Source organism: Manis javanica, chromosome 17 (assembly GCF_040802235.1).
Source record: "Manis javanica isolate MJ-LG chromosome 17, MJ_LKY, whole genome shotgun sequence".
In the NCBI taxonomy this organism is placed as follows: domain Eukaryota; kingdom Metazoa; phylum Chordata; class Mammalia; order Pholidota; family Manidae; genus Manis; species Manis javanica.
In genome coordinates, this window is record NC_133172.1 from 4839926 (window position 1) to 4861507 (window position 21582).

The window sequence follows — 21582 nt, forward strand, 5'->3', positions numbered from 1 at the left end:
ACTTGGCAACTAATTCAGCACGTAGGCCCAGCCATAAAAAACATAGTAAAAGGCAGGAAGGATCCCACCTTAAAGATAAGATTGCATTTTAATACCCAGGGAGTTAAGAAAATTCTTACTCTTCAGCAAACAATACCTCAGTCCACCTTGCGGTCTGGACAGGCGGCCTAGTTTGATAAAGCTCCCAGACCAAGCTGCTGGTTTCTCAGGGAGAAATAATCAGAGCAGGAAGTTGCTTGTGTTAGTTTTAAATATTCAGGGACCACTTAATAAGTCCACACCCCTAAGCCTTTTTCACATTCCCCAAAATCCTCAACTGCCTATAAAACCCCCAGACAACGCTCAACTATGGATCTCTTGTCCCCTCCTGGCATGAGCCAAGAGCTCTGTCCTCTCACTGTATCTCTCAATAAAAGCCTCTCCCTGGCTCTCCTACCTTGGGTGTTTGGGAAGCTCACTCTTCGGCTCTGTTCACAAGAACCCCGGCATCAGCTTCAGCTACCACAGATCAACAGCAGGCTGGAAGCAGAGGATCCTTCTGACCTATCATCGAAGGTCAATAGTAGCCTGTAAGTCTGGGGAGAGGAAGTCCTGGGGCAAAATACCTCTAAAAGCTGCTATCAGTCAAAGGGAGAAATATTTTTAAAAACTTAAAACCCGTTTATTGCTTACAAACTGCGGTCCAGGGCTGCCTTTCTCCTCAGCTCTAGAAGTCACTAAGTCAGCCAGCCCCCTCCCCTTAACCTCCCAGGTTCAGACACGCCCTGGGTCGCCCAGGTAATTACCCATGGATATGGAGATGGACTTCTCTCCACCCCTGAGGATATGCAAATGAACTGAAGCCAGAGGAGATACTCTGGAAATACTACAATTTTACCCACATAGCCTAAGGCTACATCACTGTGCCTACATCCTTCACTTCACCTCACCACAGGAACATTTTATCTTCTTACATCAACACAAAGATGAGTACCGTGCACTAAGATTTGGAGAGACCATATTCACATAACTTTTATTATAGCACATTGTTATAACTGTTTTATTACTAACTGTGCATCTCTTATTGTGCCTCATTTATAAACTTTTGTCATAGGTATGTATAGGAAAAAAATTATGCACAGGGTTTAATATCCATAGTTTCAAGCATCCACTGGGAGTCTTGGAATGGATTGGGGGAACGACTGTACTCGATACCTGCTACGGACTGGATGTTTGTGTCCCCCCAAAATTCATACATTGATGCCTAATCCCAAATTAGTGATAGTATTAAGTGGGGCCTTTGAGAGGTGATTAGGTCATGAGGGTGGAGCTGTCATAAATGGGATTAGTGCCCTTAGAAAGACATCCAAGAGAGCTCCATTCCCTTTCCCCTATGTGAGGGCACAAATGACTATCTTCTGTGAACCACGAAGCAGGTGCTCAATAAACACCGAGTCTGCCAGCACTCTGATCTTGGACTTTGAAGCCTGCAGAAATGTGAGAAATAAATTTCTCTAAAAGCCACCCAGGCTATGGTATTGCCTTCTAGCAACCAGAATGTTTAAGACGGCGTCTATTTCACCTAGAGAGTGACACCCCCTTGCTCGGTGACCTGCAAAGGTACCACTAAAGACAGTCCAATTACCTCAGTGCCTCCTCTTAGAGACCACAGGCTTTTTCTGTTTTGATCACCAGTGTATCCTCAGCTCCTGAACAGGGACAGTACACAGGGAGTATTTGACAAACAGTAAATGAAACAAATAGGCTCAATCGTAGGTTGTTGTTTCATGACTCTATATAATATAAACTTCTAAAACTTTATGGTAGACATCCCAGTTTTCAATTAATCCTTCACCTGGACCTGGACTGACTGAACTGATCGTATACATTCCCATCTCTCACCAATTCAGTATTAGCCCTTCATTCATAACATCCAGATACAAATTACCTTGTTTTAAAACTTCACCTGCTCATTTCCTCCACTTAGTTGAACTCAAGCTGCCTTCATATGTTTAACTGACCCAACAGAGGAAGTGAGTGTTGTATGTGTTTGGGTCACATCCGGTGATGCCCCTGTATCGATGCATATACATAATAGGAGGCTATTAGGCTTTCCCAGTCTCAGCATTTATAGTTTTTCTCAATATATACTCTTCAGCCATAGAATGAGCTGGAAACTTTAGCTCAAACCTTTTACACATGAAATACCTGAGTTTTTTCCTACTGGTTCTCTGTGATATAAAATAAGACATAATTGACCACTGAGGGCACAGCCACATTCACTGCACTCATAAGGTGTCTGTCTTGGCAAAGTCCTCCTGAGGGTGCCCACCTGGCCACAGGCTGCCCCACTATGACTACATTCCTATTTGTTAGGAGCCCACTCATGTTTAGCGACGTCTGAGGGGACAGGGAAGGCATGTGCAGAGGCACTGTATTAACAGAGCCCTCTTCTTGCATGGCAGTACTAGTCTGTGATGAACTGAGATTCTCTTTGAGGGGACTTTCCACCTTGACTGAATCTCCGCGTTTCTCCCTTGTGTGTATTCTCTTATGTTTAACAAGGCAAGACATGTATGCAAAAGCTTTCCCACACTCACTGCAGACATAAGGTCTTTCCCCCGTGTGAGTTCTTTGATGGACATGGAGTTTTTGCCTTGTGGTAAAGGCTTTCCCACATTCACTGCATTCAAAGGGCTTCTCTCCTGTGTGGATCCTTTGATGTTTAATGAGGCCTGATTTCTGGGAACAGGATTTTCCACACTCACTGCACACAAAGGGAGTCTTTCCTGTGTGAAATCTCTGATGTGCTATGAGGCACGTCTTCTGGATGAAGCCTTTTCCACATTCATTGCATATATAAGGTTTCTCACCTGTATGAATCCGCTGATGTACAATGAGATTTCCCTTCTGGATGAAGCCTTTTCCACAGTCACTACATATATATGGTTTCTCTCCTGTATGTGTTTTCTGATGTATATTAAGCCGTGATTTCTTGAGGAAGGCTTTGCCACACTCAGTGCATTCGTAAGGTTTCTCTCCTGTATGAGCTCTCTGGTGCTCAGTGAGCATGAACTTTCTGGAGAAGGCTTTCCCACATAGACTACATCGATGGGGTTTCTCTCCCGTATGAATGATCTGGTGATCACTAAGCCAAGACTTCTTCATGAAGGCTTTTCCACATTCACTGCACACATGTGGCTTCTCTATTTTTTTAGTTTTTTGATGCTTGATGACTTGGCACTTAGTGCTGAGTTTTTGGCTGTCAGGGAATTGAATTTCAGTCTGAAATCGCTCACTATTATAACAGAGAAAGGATTTCCCATCTCCAGTATGCTCAGCAGCATTATTTATTTCAAAGCTTCTGCTCTGGTTAAGTAAAGTTAAATTTGATTTCATATTTTTTCCATGTAAGTCAAGCATATCATGATTTTTCCTTAATAGAAAATGAATTCCACTCTGATGAACAGTATTGTTAAATGTGCTAAATCTACGCCATTGTTCTAAGCTATTGTCCATGCTTTCATGATCATCGACTCTCCAGATTTCTAGGAAAGAAAAGAAAAATGAATTCATCCATCAGCTTGATTTGGAAGAAAACTAATTTTAAAAATACCTTGCTAAATTTTTAGTGAGGACCCTTTTAGTATAAATAAAACTCCATGTTTAATGTTCCTTATATATTTCAAAAAACAGCAATGATGAGTAAACACATTGTCCGGCTTTCTAAATATTGGCCTTGCAGAAAAGCAGAAACTGTCAAATACAAGCAATTTACTGTGAGCAGTGTGCCACACATTAAAGCACCACCTCATTCAAATTGGAGAGACACAGACTCACTCGTATCACAAATCCTTATTGATGATTACTGTGTACTAGAATGGTGCTAGTGTTGGGGATACACAAACATATTCTTCATGTTCATGGTGTCTGCACTGCAAATTGGGGAAAACACTTAAGGGGCAAAAGACAGAGACAAGGAAAACAGGTTGTGAAAATGGTAATGGTAATGGAGGGAGGCGCAATCAGGTTATATTTTGGAGAAAGCCAGCCCTCACTGGTGGACTCATAGTGGTGGTCCACACTGCAGGGAATAACAACAACACAGTAGAGGGCTTCAAGCACATCTAACTTGCAGTCTCAAAAACAGAACTCCTTATTTCCCAAGCCAAATCCCTGCCACCCTCCATCACAGTAAGTGGCAACTCCACTCTTCTCTTCAACTATGACAAATCTCATGGTCGCCCTTGATTTGTTCCTGTCACTCACACACAGCATCTATCTCAGTGATAAATAAAATATCCACAGAATGGACTAACAGCCACGCCACCTCCCCACGTCAGAGCCAAGCACTCTCTTGGGTACTCCTGCAGCAACCTCCTGCCTGGCTTTCCCGTTGCTCCCCTTCCAGCTCCTGTCTGTTTTCTGAGCAAGAGACAAAGTGATCTTTTCAACACAAATCATATGGTAACAGGCTGCCTCTACTCAAACTCTCTGACATTTTCTCATATCCTAAGGGATATACTGAAGGTCTTGAAATGTCCTTGACAGGCCCCTGTGTGACCTACTGCCCCAGTCCCTAGACACTACCCCACTGACCTGACTGTTGTCTTGCACTCCATCCAAACAGGTATCCTGATGTTCCTCAGACACTCCTGCCTCCAGCCTTTGAACTTTCCAGTTTTGTTTTGGGATGTTTGATGCCCAAAGAGCCTGCTCATATCCCTCACTCACATCTCAAATGCACTTTAATGGACTTCCTGTCGCTAGAATCACAGAGCTGAGGTCAAGGTCCCCTTTATTCAGTTATGCCACTTTGATGTTCTTTGCAACAGCTGTCACCTCAAGAACGTGACCATCAACTTTCATCTGCTTTCTGTCAGTGCCCTGACTGACTTGAAGGTCAGCTCCCACCTGCCCGCTCTAGTGAGCCCATGCTGAAGTCAACCACCCCCTCTCGTGTTCTGCAGTTGCCTGTCACATGACTTTCCTGCTTGCACCCCTGCTCGCTGTCTGCTTTCTACACAGTAGGCAAAGAAATTCTTTGAAAACATTACAAATTTCATGTCATTGTGGCTCTCAAGAACTCGTTTTCTCATCTTATTAGGATAAAATTATGATTCCTTGAAATGGACGGCTTGACCAATCTTACTCACCCTTACCTCCCGCTGATACTGGCCCTTTGGCCATGTCTCCAGCATGTTCCTGATAGCACAGACTGCTCTGTCCATGCAGACTCCGGAATATTTCTCAAATGCTTTCCTGTCTTGGGCTTTTATACTTTTGTACTTGCTGTCCTCTTCACACCGAACACACTCCTAACCCAGGGCCTACAAATTTCCTTCATCTCTTGGCTCAAAGGCACCTCATCGAAGCAGCATTCCCTTCCTAGCCCCAGCCCCGACTAAACTTTTATCACAGTACTTTTCATCCCCTAGACATATTATTTACTTATTTTGGTTAACTCTTTGCCATCTGATCTTAGAATGAAAGAAAGCTCTGATCTATCTGTATGTTTTTTTCTCATTGTTCTTACCCTCCGCCATACACTAGGCTGTCAAAAAATAATTTATACATGAACGAATCAAGAAAGTGATCATGTATGGAACACACTAGGGAGAGTTTTGAACAGAAGATAGAAATCTCTTTGTGATTAAGATGACATATCATGGAGATCATGCAAAGAAGATTAATGTCATATGATAGGTAATGCAGTTAAGTGGGACAATGTCATCAGAACATAATGGGAAGAAAAATGAAAGTTTTGGGGAAATGAAATCAATGGTAACATCTATGATGGGAAGTTAAAAATTAGAAAATATACAGAGGAATTAAATCAAAGTTAGCAAGAGTTATGATCTGGTTTAGGCTGTAACTGAATATATAGGATGTTAAAATATGTTTTCTAGTTAAAAATTCATCATGAATGGGAGACCACTGCAGGGAGGGAATATTTCAAGTACTGCCTGGATGGCCACGATGGAGACGCCCGGGAGAAAGGGGACCCAAACGCACACGGGTGTTCTTGGAGGGAAGGTGATTCTGGGTCCTGCGATCGCTGGAAACTCAGAGACACCGGGGAGGTGAGTAAACGACGCAGAACTAACGCCTGTGGATCGCATGAGACGCCGATTCGAGAGTCCTCACCGGTGACTGGATCAGCCTATTTGGAGAAAGCTTTGAGGGGCTGGGTCACATGACAGATGGAAAAGAGAACCTTTGGGGAACCCGAGAGCGGGGAGAAAGGCACAGAGGAGACCGGTCCACTTTGGGGGCCCAGCTTCCAGGACGGGGCGGATGTCAGGCCAGGGAATCCACATCCCAGTGGGCAGGAAGCGGCCTGACGACAGCGAGGAACTCGGTCTCCTCTTCGGAGAGAGGCCTTGGGCGGTGGGATTTCACAGCGAGGGAGGCGAAGGAGGAAGAGGAAGGGGAGACTCGAGACCCTGGAAGAGGCCGACTATGCAAACACAGATCTAGACGTAGGTAAAATGAAGATCAAACCCCAGAAGAAAGGGGCGTATTTTTCTTCCAACGCCTACAAGAGCTCTCCCGTGGGAGAGAGCTGCAGCAGGCAGTGCTCCGGAGCCTCAGACCCCCACACGGTCGTGACCCTTCGCCGGGCGATGAGCACGCGGGCCCGCAGCCTGCCCCCTGTGCGGGTCGCCTCACCCACCTGGACGGGCCCCACCTCGGATCCCGTCTTCCCCGGCCCTCGGCGGTTCCCCCGGCTCCAGCCTGGGGAGGGCGTTCGGGCTCTTCGGTGGACCGCCTGCCGTGGGAGACGACGCAAGACTCAGACCCACGGAATGAGGCGCGGGGTCAGTGAAGACCACAGAATGTGACATGCAAGGACAAAATGACTCACATTATGAAGGAAAAACCCACTCCTCCGTGTCTCCTGCCAATACTCTAGTACACTACTTCACTCTGACACCAGATATGTAGATTTGCCACCCATTAGGGATGGATGCTAATGGGTATCGCACAATTTAGCTCAGTTCTGGCACTATCCTTCTGGCCAAAGTGTCAGGTGCCCCAGGTTAGGGGTTTGCTCAACAAGACTGCCCACCCACCTTCCCTCCGATGCCGCCTGCAGGTCCAGGTTGTCTCCTGGGTTTCTGATCCCACAGATAAGAATGGAAGTTCCCATGACTCCCTTCTCAGGTAAAATTAATTTGCTAGAGTGACTCACAGAACTCAGGAAAACGGTTTACTTACTAGATCACCAGTTCATTATAAAGGGAGACAACTCAGGAACAGCCAGATGAAAGCGATACACACCTATGTAAGGGCCGTGGGAAGGGACGCGGAGCTCCATGTCTTCTCTGAGTGCCCCACTTTCCCTGCACCTCCACCCGTCTACCCGCTCGAAAGCTCTCTGAACCCACCCTTTGGGGTTTTCATGGAGGCTTCATTCAGTACACGTGACTGATTAAATCCTTAACATCTGGGGACTGATTTAACCTCCAGCCCCTGGGTCCTCTCCAGAGGCGGGGTGGGGGTGGGGCTGAAAGTTCTCATCTGCTAATCATGGTTGGTTCCCTTGGCTACCAGCCCCCCCGCTGAGGTTATCTTGTAGCCTTTCAAATACCACTTCATTAACATAAACTTGGATATGGTAGAAAGGGTCTTGCTATAAGAAAAACCAAAAGACATCCATTTTAAGTTCACCCTCTTATGCTTAAGAAATTCTAAGACTTTTAGGAGCTCTGTGCCAGAACTAGAGACAAAGGTGGAATATATACATTTCTTAATGTAAATCAAAATGTCACATGTATCTACAAGGCTTCTCTCTCTGGTGAACGCAGAATATGCCAATTTCTCTGAAGCCAGAGAGGGGACTGAGAATCAACCACTTCAGAGAACCTAGGACACACCAGAATGTTCAGAAGCTGAGAGAGGTGAGGTCACGATGGGCAAGCACCCTCTGGGCGACACAGGGGCGCCATCCTCACCCACTGACACCAGGTTCCTGTAGTTCTCCAACATCACGTCCCGGTACAGGTCCTTCTGAGCGGGGGCCAGGAGCTGCCACTCCTCCTGGCTGAAGTCCACGGCCACGTCGTCAAATGTCAGGGATTCCTGTCATAACACAGTGCTGTTTAATGAAGTCATGTTTTCAATGACATGGAAGAAATGTAAAGGTTTTTCTACTTATATCTACTCTATAGGCTACAGCTAGATATCTAGTGGGGTTATTTTCATATGTTGTTGAAGCAAATGTCTAATAAAATATTCTGCAATTATGCATTCACTCATCAATCCACTTCCCTATTAGGACTTTCTATAATGTGTACAAGTTAGACTTTCTTGTTAACCTAGAAACACCACACTCGTGTGTGTGACAGACAGAAGACATAGGTACATGTACTTCTGAGATGAATGGGCCTGGTTTCCTACAGGCCTCTCCAAGTCCCCGAGGAAACAAGGGCGGGACTGAAATGAGCCCGAAGTCACCTGGGCCTGGATCATCTCTCCTGCCTCTCAGCAGCTGGCAAGGGGGCTCTTCGTGGTCTGGATCTGCTCAGCTCTCCGCTCAGCGATCTCAGGCTTCCGTCACGTGTATCAGCAGAAATGCTGGTACCGGATCCTGTCACTTCTTCCTCCTTCACAGGGTTCTCCTGCTCCTGGGGACTCAACTCAGGACCTGTGCGTCAAGGAGAAAGTGAATTTGAGGGGTACAGTCCTCTGTGCCCAGGCGCTGTCACGGCTCCTGGGCACTCACCTGGACACAGTGGCGGCAGTATTGCCGAGTGTCCCTTTATTAGGGGTCCCCAGAGGACCTTACCCTTCTGGCCAAGAAAGCCTTAGCCTCTGAGTGTGGTGGAGGTGAAGTTAAAGTGGGGTGACTGTCAAAGGAGAAGGGGGAAGTGAGATCCAGCCTGGCCCCCCGTCCCCTAGAGCAGGGGACCTGCAGGCAGATAAGTTATAGACAGACCCTGGGGAGGAGAGGGTCTGGGCACAGCTTTCCTTAAACCATGTGAGCTCAGGTACCTCTTCAAATGTTCCGTACACCCCAGAAGGACTCACACTTCAGTGTGAACACCAATGTACTGGGCAAAACAGAAGCGGTCTTTTCAGCAATAATGAGAACACCTTAGGTGGTTTTAAATACATGAGGAATTAAAATACATACTAGTCTAAAATTAGAAGGTGGAGTAAACATAAGAATTTGGAAAAAGAAAGGGCCCACACTGTAGGTCATCTTTAGTGTTATGATGAAACTAAGAACTGTCTTAAAGTACGTAATTTCCAAACTAACTGAAGGGGGAAATATGATAAGAAATTCATCGAAAACAAGGCAAAAAAAAAAAAGGTGGAGGGGGGATAAGGAACAGAGAACAAGTAGGGAAAATGTACAATATACTTAGATAACTGTCTTAAAATAAAACATAGCAAGCATTATATTATCTATAAACAGAACAAGGATTCCAGTTAATTATCTTAGATTCAAATATCTCAAATCTGTCAGACTGGTATTGTAGTAACATGCTATTGTAGGTGACATGTTTGAAACATAATAATATGGAAAGCTTGAGAACAAAAGATTAGAAAAGATAACGATGGAAAGAGTAACCATGGATAATCTAGCATAAGTATATTCTCAGGCAAAATAGACCATAAAGCCCAAAATCTACTACAGAGAAAGAAAAAAATGCTCACTGGCAAGAGGTTCAGTTCACAGCATTATAAAATTTTTCAGTTTCTCTCCACTTAACAATACAGCCTTGAAATGTATACAGCAAAAATAGCCCAAGCAACATGAACAAATCCCTACTAATTTGTAGAAGACTTCAACAAACCCACCTCTCCCAGTAACTGACAGAAAAAACAAGCCATTGACAAAATAACATTTATAAACAATATCTCAATGCCATGAAAAATGTTTGATAAGTTAAAAGAAATATTGAGAGAAATTTTAACAGACTGAAAGAAATTGAAATGGGTTATAAAGATGACTTAGGAAGCTAAACATTTTAAATATACATCTCCCAAATATGTCTACAAATTCAAGGAAATCTGGTTGAAATCCTAACTGACAGCTATGTTCACTCTTAAAAAAAAGCTGGAAGATTTTCTTTATCACTTAAAGTCACTTTTAACAACACAGTATTAATACAATAATAGACAACTAGGATAAAGCAAGAAAATTAAATGCCTATAGACTCCTGCATATAAAGAGAACTAGGTAAGAAGGGTGGCACTGCACAGAAGTGGGAAGGATGTCTTTTTAAGAAATGGTACTGGGACAATCAGATATCCATGCTGGGGTGAGTAACCAGGGAGAAAGTGGAACCCCACTGTATAACATACACACACAAAAAATAATTTTTTAACAGGGGGCAGCTGTCAATCACAATGGGAGAGGCAAATTAGTAAAACTAAGAAGATAACATAGCAGAATCTCTCAATGATATCAGGGTATATAGAAAGACATTCTAAACAGGCCACATAAATCACACTATAAAGCAAATGATATTCTTCTGGGGGAACTGTAAATAGTACAACCACTTTGGAAGACATTTCAGCACCGTTTCTCTATTGAAGTTTTACACACCTTAACATACAGCAATTTCATTCTGAGGTGTACAGCTAAGGTCTATATTACACCCTCCAGCCAGCCCCAAATAGGGGCACATTGGAACCAGAAGACACTGACAAGAAGTCACATAGCAGCATTATTCAAAACAATCGAAATTGCAACCAATACAAGCTCAATTAACAGCAGGAAACTGCCTTATACTCAAACAATGGGAAGATAGGTAGAAACTACAATCTTTGTCTAGCTTGCAAACTAAAAATGGTTTCTAGTTTTTTGTAAAGACTCTAAACATACAAAGAGGCATATCTGAGAGACTGTGGCCTGCAACTCCTAAAATATTTACTGTGTACGTATTTATAGAATGTTTGCCTGAACTCTGTTGTACAGCAAAATAAATAAGAAAAATGCACCTATGTGCAAAAACATGAATGATTCTTACAATTATTGGGCAAAAGAAGACTGGGATTAAAATAATGTGTGGTTTATGATTACATTGACCCACTGTTAAAAATAGGCACAAGTAACTCAAATTAATGGTTCGTATGTAAAATAAAAAAATTTTTAATATGATAAAACTGTAAAGAAAAGTCTGAAAAAGCTTGCTATACAGATAGGATGGTAGTGACCTTTGGGTGTGAGGACGTAATATAGTTGGGAAGAGACTCACCACTGGGGTGCTGGCTGTGTTCTCTTTCTTGACCTAGGTACCAACTGTTTCATATATTTATAGTCCTTTTATACCAATTACTTTATGGATATTTTAAATCAACAAATAAATGGAAAAGCTCAATAATACCCAATTATTTGTTTTTTAAAGAGAGCAATAAAACATTTGTAGTGAGAGGGATCAGAGAAAGAGAACTGGTACAAATAAAGATCGTTAGGAATTAATAAAAGACAAAGCTTTAATAAAGTTTTTTATTCATAAAGACATAACTCAGATTATACTGTAAACATTTTTTATGTCTTTCAATTGGAAATCCTGGATGAATTCATAATTCAATGATCCTACTCTCTTAGAAACATGTCAACTCCAGACCACGTAGCGGGGGAATTTTTCGGGTAGGCAACAGAGCCAAGATGCCCACTACCACCCTACCTGCCTTCCTACTCGGCATCAGAGAACAGCCAATGCACTGAGACAGGAATAGGTTACAAACATTAGAAACTGGACAGAAAGTTAAGGTTATATTCAGACAAAATCATCACTGACATGGAAAGATTCAAGGAATTACTTATTTAAAAAAGAAAATGGTCCCTGAGGCAGGTTTTCACATGGAAGGCTGGTTAGAGTTGCCCCATATAGCTAAGCTCATTTCACAGAAATTCAACACTAGCAACCGGAACTGGAGCCACCATAATTCACTAAGACCAACCAGGACTTACTAATGCATCAATTACCTAAAAGGATGGGTACTATAAACCAAATGGAGATCTGTCAGCAAAGAAAAGGTGTGACTGCATGTCAGGCAAATAAGCAACAGTGTCCGCTGCTACGTATTAAGAGGCCAGTGCGGGCCGTTGGCAAACATTTTCTGCAAAGGCACAGAAACACATTTTCGACTTCGCGGGCCAACATGTATCTGTCACAAGAACTCAATTCTGCCTTTGCAGGGCGACAGCAGCCACAGACATACATGAGACCAGCATTGCTGGCTTAGTCCCTCGGTCTGTAGTTAGTCAAGTCCTGAATAAAAGACTGAAAAACAGATGGTTTCCGACTGCTGCCCTGGGCCGCTCGCCTCTGTCCCCGCAGACGAGGTTGGAATCTCAACCCAAACACGAGCCAGGGGTCCCACGCGTCCAAAGCGTCAGCCCTCATTGCTTCTCTGTACCAGGCTCTGCTCACACTGCCATGAATCAGAAAGCCGGAGCAGTCAGAGCCCCCCTGTGATGACCGCCCACCCCAGGCCCCCCATCACTGAGCCGCACATTAAATTCCCAACGTGAACCAGACTGCGGTCGTCGCAAATACCACCCGCACCACCTGCCAGCAGAAGGACCCTGAGGAACCCTCCACCCCGACGGCCGGGACACGCGCGAGGATCTCTGCAGATCCAGTCGTTTGAAGTATCCCAGGTACGAGCCCGCGCCGGCGCGTCAGACTCCCGCCGGGCTCCGCCCGCACACCTCCACGTCGGCGCGCCCTACCCGCCCCGCCAACAGCCCCCAGGTCCACCCGCTCCGCTTCCACTCCGTGGCCGTCACGCCCCTCTGTGCGAGACAAACCTCCCACGGGTTTGTCAAGAGAAAACCACAAGGGACAACAGCGCGCTGACCTGGTTTACCCAGCCCACAACCGGGGTCCAAACGTCACACTTCCGCGAACTGCGGCTGCCTCCGGGAACGTCGCCCAGAGTTTTCGTCGGCCTACGGCGGCCGAGGAGGCTCTGCGGCGGAAGAGGGTGGGCAGCGCGTTTCCGGGGCTGCCCGGGTAGGCAGCACGTCGGGGGCCGGCTGGGCGAGCGGGGGGCCGTGTTGGGAGGGCGGGCGGAGCCGGGAGGCCCCGAGGTTACTCTCTAACGGCGCGGTTTCGGCGCCTGCGGAAAATGAGGAGGTTTTTAGAGACTGAGCTTTGCGAGGCAAACATGGAGCGGGCGGGTTAAGTTGCTTTCGGCAGGTTGGACGGAAAGGTAATGTCGCGGCATTTTACGCTTTGTAGAAAAAAAATAAAAAATAAAAAGGTTTCGATATGGACAAGGAATTCAGGCGTTGGTACAGCTGCAGAGAACTAACTTCTGAAAAGAGAAACAGCAATACATGATTTTACCGATGGGTAAACGAACAGCCACGGAGACTACTGGCGGAAAATTTCAAGAAGCTGGTACAGCGCAAGCCCCGACGTCTCCTTCGAGGGGGAAAGAGCAGCGGGGACTCGGGAAAAGGCCACTAAAAACGAGGCTTGTAAAGGTCTGGAGTCAATAGGAATGACACAATTGGAATTCAGAATCCACAAATACCAAGGGCAATAGCTTTTTGACCAAGGTTTCAAGTCAGTGGGGTTAGTCTTCTCAACAAACGATGCTGGGATAAAGATCTAGTGCAGAAAATAAGACGCTTAACTCTAGCCATATATAAAAATAAAAATAGGGGTCAGCAGAGATCGTTGGGGTCATGGCCACTCGCTGACGGGGCCCCCCGCCGGCTGAAGAAGGGGGCGAGGCTGTTCCGCCGCACCTCCCCGGGCCTGAGGCCGGTCGGCCTGGCCCCTGGCCTTCCCTCTTTGTGCTGCCATGGCACTGCCGGTTGAGGCGGGGAGAAGAGTTGGTTCAACGCCTCCCAGCTCTCCAGCTTCATGAAGCAGGCCCTGTCCCAGGCCCAGAAGTCCATCAACAGGGTCCTGGACATCCAGGAAGAGGAGCCGAGTGCCTGGACCGAGACCATTCCAGATAAGTCCTCCTGTCAGCGGAGGATGGGATACATCGACCTGGGGGTTAAAGTCCATCACTGAACCTCAGAGTCAACCAGTAGCCTCTCCAAAAGCAATTACAAAGCCAGTTGGGAGAACTGTGGTAGATGAATCTGAAAATTTCTTCAGTGCCTTTCTGTCTCCAGCAGATGTTCAGACCATTCAGACGAGTCCAGTGGTATCAAAACCACCAGCAAAATCACAACGGCCAGAAGAAGTGAAAAACACCTCACAGGAATCATTGCACACTGGGCAGTCAAGAACAAGCGAAACAACAGAGTCAAAAGTAAAAGACCCTTCTCCATGTGTGTCCGGGGAAGGTCTGGCATTAGATAGTCTGTCACCTAAAACTGAAGGCAGGCATGAAGAAACTGTTAATAAAGAATCTGATACGCAGGTGTCAGTCATGCCTCTGAAAGTATCTGAAAGTGCAATTAATGTGAAAACAACCAGGGAAAACATATCTAATATGTCTACATCTAATATGTCTACACAGTCTCTCACAACAGAAACAAAGGACATGGCTTTGGAACCTAAGGAGCAAAAACATGAAGACAGACAGAGTAATACACCTTCTCCTCTTGTTAGCACCTTCTCATCAGGTACTTCTACCACCAGTGATATTGAAGTTTTAGATCATGACAGCGTAATAAGCGAGAGCTCAGCAAGTTCAAGACAAGAGATGACAGATTCAAAATCAAGTCTTCACTTGATGCAAACATCTTTTCAGCCTCTCTCAGCATCTGCTTGTCCTGAGTATAATTGTTTAGATGATTTCCAAAAACTCACTGAGCTGTTGCTCATCTTGAAAGATGCTTTTGAAAGAATGGACTCCTTTAGTGTACAGTCATTAGATAGCCGTAGTGTAAGTGAAATCAATTCAGTTGATGAATTGTCAAGCAAAGGATATGCTTTAGTACCTATTGTAGTTAACCCTTCAACTCCAAAGACTAAAATAGTTGAATCTGTTGAAGGAAAATCTGAAGAAGCAAATAAAACATTAATTATACCGACTGAAGAAACAAATGGAAGAAAGTAGACGAAGTGCAACTCCTGTTAACTGTGAACAGCCTGATACCTTGGTTTCTTCACCAATAAATGAAGGACATACTGTCTTAAGTAGACCGAGCAGTGTGAAGGTGCTGAAAGTCAGCCAGAGGCACTTTCTGAGAAGGAAGATGTTTGCAAGAAAGTTGAATTTCTGAATGAGAAACTGGATAAAAGGGAGGCTCAGTTATTATCTCTTAGTAAAGAAAAAGCACTTCTAGAAGAAGCCTATGATAATCTGAAAGATGAAATGTTCAGAGTGAAAGAAGAAAGTATCAGCATTTCTTCTTTGAAAGATGAGTTTACTCAAAGGATTGCAGAAGCAGAAAAGAAAGTTCAGCTAGCCTGCAAAGAGAGAGATGCTGCTAAAAAGGAAATCAAAAGTATAAAAGAAGAACTTGCCACTAGATTAAACAGTAGTGAAACTGGAGACCTTTTGAAAGAGAAAGATGAACAGATCCTAGGATTGATGGAAGAAGGAGAAAAACTTTCAAAACAGCAACTGCATAATTCTAACATCATTAAGAAATTAAGAGCTAAAGACAAAGAGAATGAAAATATTATGAAGCTGAACAAAAAAGTAAAAGATCTAGAAGAAGAATTGCAGCATTTAAAACAGGCCCCCAATGGCAAAGAAGAGGTTGAGAAACAACATAGAGAAAATATTAAAAAATTAAATTCTGTGGTTGAACGCCAAGAGAAGGATCTTGGCCGACTTCAAGCAGACATGGATGAACTTGAAGAAAAGAGTGAGGCACAGGAGGCTGCCCTGAGTCGTGAAATGAAGGCTAAGGAAGAGCTGGCTGCCACCCCAGAGAAGGCCCAAGAGGCCGCCTGTCAGCAGCAAGAAATGTTAGCAATTCAAGTGGGGGACCTTCGGCTGGCACGACAATGTGCAGAACAAGCAGCTGCCAGAAAAGAGGATTATTTACGCCATGAGATCAGCAAACTTCAGCAGAGACTCCAGGAAGCAGAGAATTGAAACCAAGAACTGAGTCAAAGTGTTTCGTCAACAACAAGACCATTGCTTTGACAGACGGAAAATTTGCAAGCAACTCGAGGGTCTCAGACATTGTCATGGGAGAAGTTAGAGAAGAATCTTTCTGAGAGGCTTGGTGAATCCCAGACCTTGCTGGCAGCAGCAGTTGAAAGAGAACGTGCAGCCACAGAAGAACTCCTTGCCAACAAAATTCAGATGTCCTCCATGGAGTCACAGAATTCTCTCTTAAGACAGGAAAACAGTAGATTTCAGGCCCACCTAGAATCAGAGAAAAATAAGCTAAGAAAACTGGAGGATGAAAATAATAGGTACCGGGTTACATTAGAAAACCTAAAAGATGAATATGTAAGAACACTTGAAGAGACAAAGAAAGAAAAGACACTATTGAACAGTCAGTTAGAAATGGAAAAAATGAAAGTTGAACAAGAAAGGAAGAAAGCAATCTTCACTCAAGAAGCAATGAAAGAGAAGGAACAGAAGCCATTTTATTTCTCTAGCACTCCTACAATTTCACGCTTAAGCTCCGTAAGTGGAGTTGACATGGCAGGACTACAAACATCTTTTCTATCTCAGGATGAGCCTCATGATCACTCATTGGGACCAATGTCTGTCTCAGCAAATGGAAGCAATCTTTATGATGCTGTAAGGATAGGAGCAGGGTCAAGCATTGTTGAAAATCTACAATCTCAGCTAAAGCTAAGGGAAGGAGAAATTACTCATTTACAGGTAGAAATTGGCAGTCTAGAAAAAACACGTTCAATAATGGCTGAAGAGCTAGTTAAATTAACAAATCAAAATGATGACCTTGAAGAGAAAGTAAAGGAAGTACCCAAACTTAGAACTCAGCTAAGAGATTTGGATCAGAGGTACACCACCATTCTGCAGATGTATGGGGAAAAAGCAGAAGAAGCCAAAGAACCCCGCTTAGATCTTGAAGATGCAAAAAATATGTATAAGACCCAAATAGATGAACTTCTACGACAAAGGCTCAGTTAACTTCTAAAAATTACATTCCCATCAATCTGAATGTAAACATTTCGTATTTACATGCAGACTTCCAATAAATTCTTTTATAGAAAAAAGTAAAAAATAATAAAAAAATAAATAAAAATAGATCAGACCTAAATATAAGAGGTGTAAGTATAAACTTAGAGAAGCAAATGGGATATAATTCTCATGAACCTAAATTAACCAGAGTTCTGAGACAAGACAGTAAACGTTGAACCATTAAAGAAAAACTAATAAATTGAACTTAATTAAAAAACTTTTGTACTCACAGCATTTGAGAAAGTGAAGAGTGGAGTCAGAGATTGGGGGAAAATATTTCCATGTTAAAATTCAGCAATAACAAAACAACCATCCATTTACTTTTTGGGGTAATGAAAACTGAAAAGTGGATTGCAGTGATGGTGGCACAACTCTATAAACTTACTAAATGTCTTCGAATCGTACACTTACTACTGGTAAATGTGTTATGTAAATCATGACCGTAAAGCTATTAAATGATTTGCTGTTCTATGTTACAAAATTTGTTACGAATTTTAAAAAACAAAGTATGATTGCAAAATTATAAACTACCTAGGATTAAAGTTAATGGAGATATGTGAGACAAGAAAAAAGGTACAACAAATCTTCAAGTGACAATGTAAGAATCTGGATAATGAGAGGGTTATAATATAAACAGTTGAATATATTGTTTTTTGAGTATACTGAATGTCTTGCCAATGGGTTTCAGCCCCAGGCAAGTTCACTATGGATTCAGTGTGACCAAAGAAATGAAAGTAGAACGTTTTTGGGGTGAAAGGGTTTATAACCAACTTTATTTCCATGGAGGCAGGTCAGTCACTAGAATCCTGTCCCCTCAGAGCAAGTCTGCATGCAGCAGTCTCTGCCTCTGGGCCTCTCTACCTGTGCAGCCATTTCAGTCTCTGTCCTTGGTGCTGCCACCACTCCAGTCTCATCTCTGCTCTCCTGCAGCCTTGCAGCTGTGCCACCATGTCGCCCAGAGTACTGGGCAGGGCTCTTTATTACAGAGTCAATAATGACATATTGCCCACATGTGTAGTGAGCTAGCCAACCAGGAACCTTCACTTTTTCCACATCACACTTTAATGCATACCTTTTATGTGACTAGCTATCATCCTGTTAGGCAGAAAAAAAAGATATAAGGGGGGTGGAAAGAGAAGGCCAGGAAAGTGCACTAGAAGGGACTAAAAAAGTTAACCAATTAAAAATAGAAAGCTCAGAAAGCCAGGAGCAACTTGACCTAGAATGTTTGAATAGTTAATAACCTTTTGCCTGGCATTCTTTAGCCCGGTCTTTATGCAGAAGAGGAAATGGTTTCTTTCCCACATAGTATCTTTGTCATTAAAATCCCAACGAGGGTTTACAGAGGGAACAGCAATCTTACCGATGGCAAAGTCAGTGTCTGACAAATGGAGGCTATCAGCAAATTTACGGGCCTCCTGCCCCAGGATTACCTTAATGTCTTTTCAGGTGAGGTCATAGGCTACGCTGATGTACTGGAATTAATCAATGTAGTTTTCTGGTTTGGTTGTACAGCTACCGAAGTCAGCCTTAAGCTGTTTTAATTTAGTTAGTGAAAAAGATTTGTGGACTAGCACTGTGCCAAATTCACCTCCAGCTGTATCCGCTCATGGGCGAATTTTAGGTGTCTTGGGGAGCGGTTCTGAGCGCTCAGAACTTGGTTCTTTGTGCTCCTGTGGGGCTCCCTGCGGGGCTCTGTCTTCGGAGAGCCCCGGGCACTGGGGCGGGGTAAGGCGGGGAGAAGAGTGGGGCGGGGCCGGGTGGACTACCCGACTTACACGTCTGGCAGAGATCCTCCCCGCTTTCAAGACAGAAGAAAGCCTGAACATAAGGGACCTCTGCCCGCTCACCCAGCTGCTTACAGAAGAGGTCAAGCTGCATGAGTACTAGGGTTAAGAGTTATGTTAAGTGGCCACTGCTTCTGGTCCTCTAGCTGATATTGGGGCCAGGCTGTGTTGTAAAAGAATATTAGCCATCTCCTTTTAAGTGCCCCTGGGTCTATTTGGGACCAATGAGAAAGGATACAGCCCAATGGCATGGTAGTTGGGATGGACTCCTGGTTGCCCATCTAGGAAGAAACAAATGGGTTAGAGACCCTAGAGTCGCAGGGTCTATCCCAGAGGTCTCAGCATCCCAGGACCTGGAAATCTATTCCTGTTTTTGGATGTGTCCAAAACGAGAGTCCTGTTGCAGCTTACTACTTTAGGGCTTATGGGGCGTGGATAAAGTGAAGGTTTCTGCGGCCAGGATCCTCACCTGGTGCTGGTTGGCTAGCTCACTACACACGTGTGGGCAATACGTTATTACTGCCTCTATATAAAGAGCCCTGCCCAGTGCTCTGGGTGACACTGTGGCAAGGCTGCAAGGCTGCAGGAGAGCAGAGACTGAAGAGGTGGCAGCACCGAGAAAAGAGACTAGATGGCTGCGCGGGCAGAGAGGCCCAGAGGCAGAGACCAACTTGCTGCGTGCAGACTCGCTCTGAGTGGACAGGATTCTAGTGACTGACCTGCCATTGTGGAAATAAAGTTGGGCATGACCGTTTCATCCCAAGAACATTCTACTGTCATTTCTTTAGTCTCACTGAATCCATAGTGATCTTGTCTGGGGCTGAAACCCATTGGCAAGACGGGGCTTACCGTGGTCTGAGTTGATCCCAAGAGATGGAGACAATGGAAATCCAGGCCGGCAGATCTTCTGAGGGAGCCAGAGGGGGGCTCAACCAAACGGGACACACACACACGCTGGAAAAGAAAGGCTGTCCGGCAGCCTGAAGGCTCGGCTAATTGAAAACTGGAAAACCAGAGGGCTGCTTGGCCTGTCAGATACTGAAAAGGAAAATGTGTTGGGCAGCAAAAAATTCTATTTGGGAGGTGGCTAGGGGTTGGACTTGGCTGTGATTTACTGTGTGCCTGGCTGTACAAATGTCGTCCTGTGGGTGGCAGAGACAAAACGTTGTAAGTTGAGTAGTGAGAAGTTTGTTTAGAGCAAAAAGGTGCACACTCAAAGGGGAGTGCGGGCACCTCAGGGAAGAGGCGCTGGAAGATTGGGAAAAGGCTACGCACTTAGAAAGTGTGGGTGATATCAGAAGTGCACCCTAACGGGTTAGGGTCTGGGTTTTATAGGCAGTTGAGGATTTTCAGGAACCACAAAGGACTAGGGGTGTGGACTTGTTAAGTGGTCCCCAAATGTTCATCTTTGATAAGGCATTAAGTTTCTTCTTTTAGCACAAGAAATTTTCTGCTGTGATTCCTTTCCAGGATAAAAGTTTCTGTCTGGAAGCGGATCAATCAAGACTGGTCGCCCTGCCTCCAAGGTGGGCTGTTATTGTCTGATTAAAATGCAGTCTGAGTTGTAATATGGAATTCTTCTTGAATGAACTGGGTCTTTGAGCAGGCTGAAGGAAATCTTACAACGGTATGTACTGATTGACACAATGAAAGCACAGGCTATGCTGGGATACTTTTCTTTATCTGGGGAGTATGCAAACATTCCAGGTCAAGTTGCTCCTGGCCTTCTGAGCTTTCAATTTTTAACTGGTTAACCTTTTGAGTCCCTTCTAGTGGGGTTCACTGGCCTTATTCTCTTCCCACCCTGCTCATATCTATTTTCCTGCCTAACAATCCTACTAGTTCACCCATATTACTACAGCCCTGAATAGTAATTTTTATAGAGACATTTATAATATAAAAATGTTTATAATGATAAATTAAGTGATAAAATGAGATTACACCTCTCTAGTTTTGATATAATTAACATAGGCTATACCTACTTTTCACAAAAATTTTAGAAAATTTTAGGATTTTCACGAAACAAGGCACTTACAGAGGGTTCACATATACTGTCATTCGACTTCCCCTCATATGAACATTTTATATAACCATGATACATTTGTCAAATTGAGAAATTAACAGTATAATATTCAACTAAACTACAGATTCTATTCAGATGTCAGGTTTTCCCCCTGTCTTTTTCCCCCAATGTCTTTTTTCTAGCCCAGGATTCAGCTCAGAATACGGTATTGCATTTAGACATCACGCTTCTTTGGCTTTCTCTGCTTTCTGACCACTCCTCACAGTCTTTTCGCTTTTTCATGTCCTCAGTTATTTTGAAAAGTCCTGATCAGGCATTTTACACAGTCTCCGTCTTTTGGGTTGGTCTAAACTTTCCTCATTAAACGGGTCATTGTTGAAAAGACACCTCAGAATTCAAGTCCCTTTCTCATCACCCCATATCTAAGGGTACAAAAATCTCAAAATGCCTTAATGTTGATCTCCTGGTAAAGGTAACATTTGTCAGGTTTCTCCACTGAGAACTACAAAGATGATTCTGACCAAAAAGAACTGTCATTACAGGGCTCACATCAACAGATTTCAGAAAGTACTGGTATTAATAGTATTGCTGAAAGGATACACATATAGACCAGTAGAACAGAAGAGGGAGTCCAGAAGATGACCCACACATGTCAGATATACTGTTTGATTGAGGTACAAAGTATACTCAATAGTATGACCACGGTACGAAGGCTGTCGAGTGGAGGAAGGACGGGCTTTCAAC

General features: G+C 44.1%; 1 protein-coding gene and 1 pseudogene across 2 annotated transcripts; one reads left to right on the top strand and one right to left on the bottom strand.

Annotated features, from left to right (window-relative positions):
* Nucleotides 1-979: 979 nt before the first annotated feature.
* On the bottom strand, nucleotides 980-12916 carry ZNF350 (zinc finger protein 350). 2 transcript variants are annotated; one of them, XM_073225860.1, is made up of 6 exons: nucleotides 12805-12912; nucleotides 8440-8629; nucleotides 7938-8064; nucleotides 6656-6751; nucleotides 2853-3527; nucleotides 981-1688 (listed from the first exon to the last, which is right to left on the bottom strand). In XM_073225860.1, exons 2-6 carry the CDS (start codon nucleotides 8452-8454, stop codon nucleotides 1639-1641), a joined length of 963 nt encoding a protein of 320 aa, XP_073081961.1. In that variant the 5' UTR covers nucleotides 8455-8629; nucleotides 12805-12912; the 3' UTR covers nucleotides 981-1638. The 2 variants fall into 2 exon arrangements, with proteins under 2 accessions (XP_073081960.1, XP_073081961.1); XM_073225859.1 differs by having other exon boundaries at nucleotides 980-3527; nucleotides 12805-12916.
* On the top strand, nucleotides 11550-17710 carry LOC118969745 (TATA element modulatory factor pseudogene; annotated as a pseudogene).
* Nucleotides 17711-21582: the final 3872 nt, after the last annotated feature.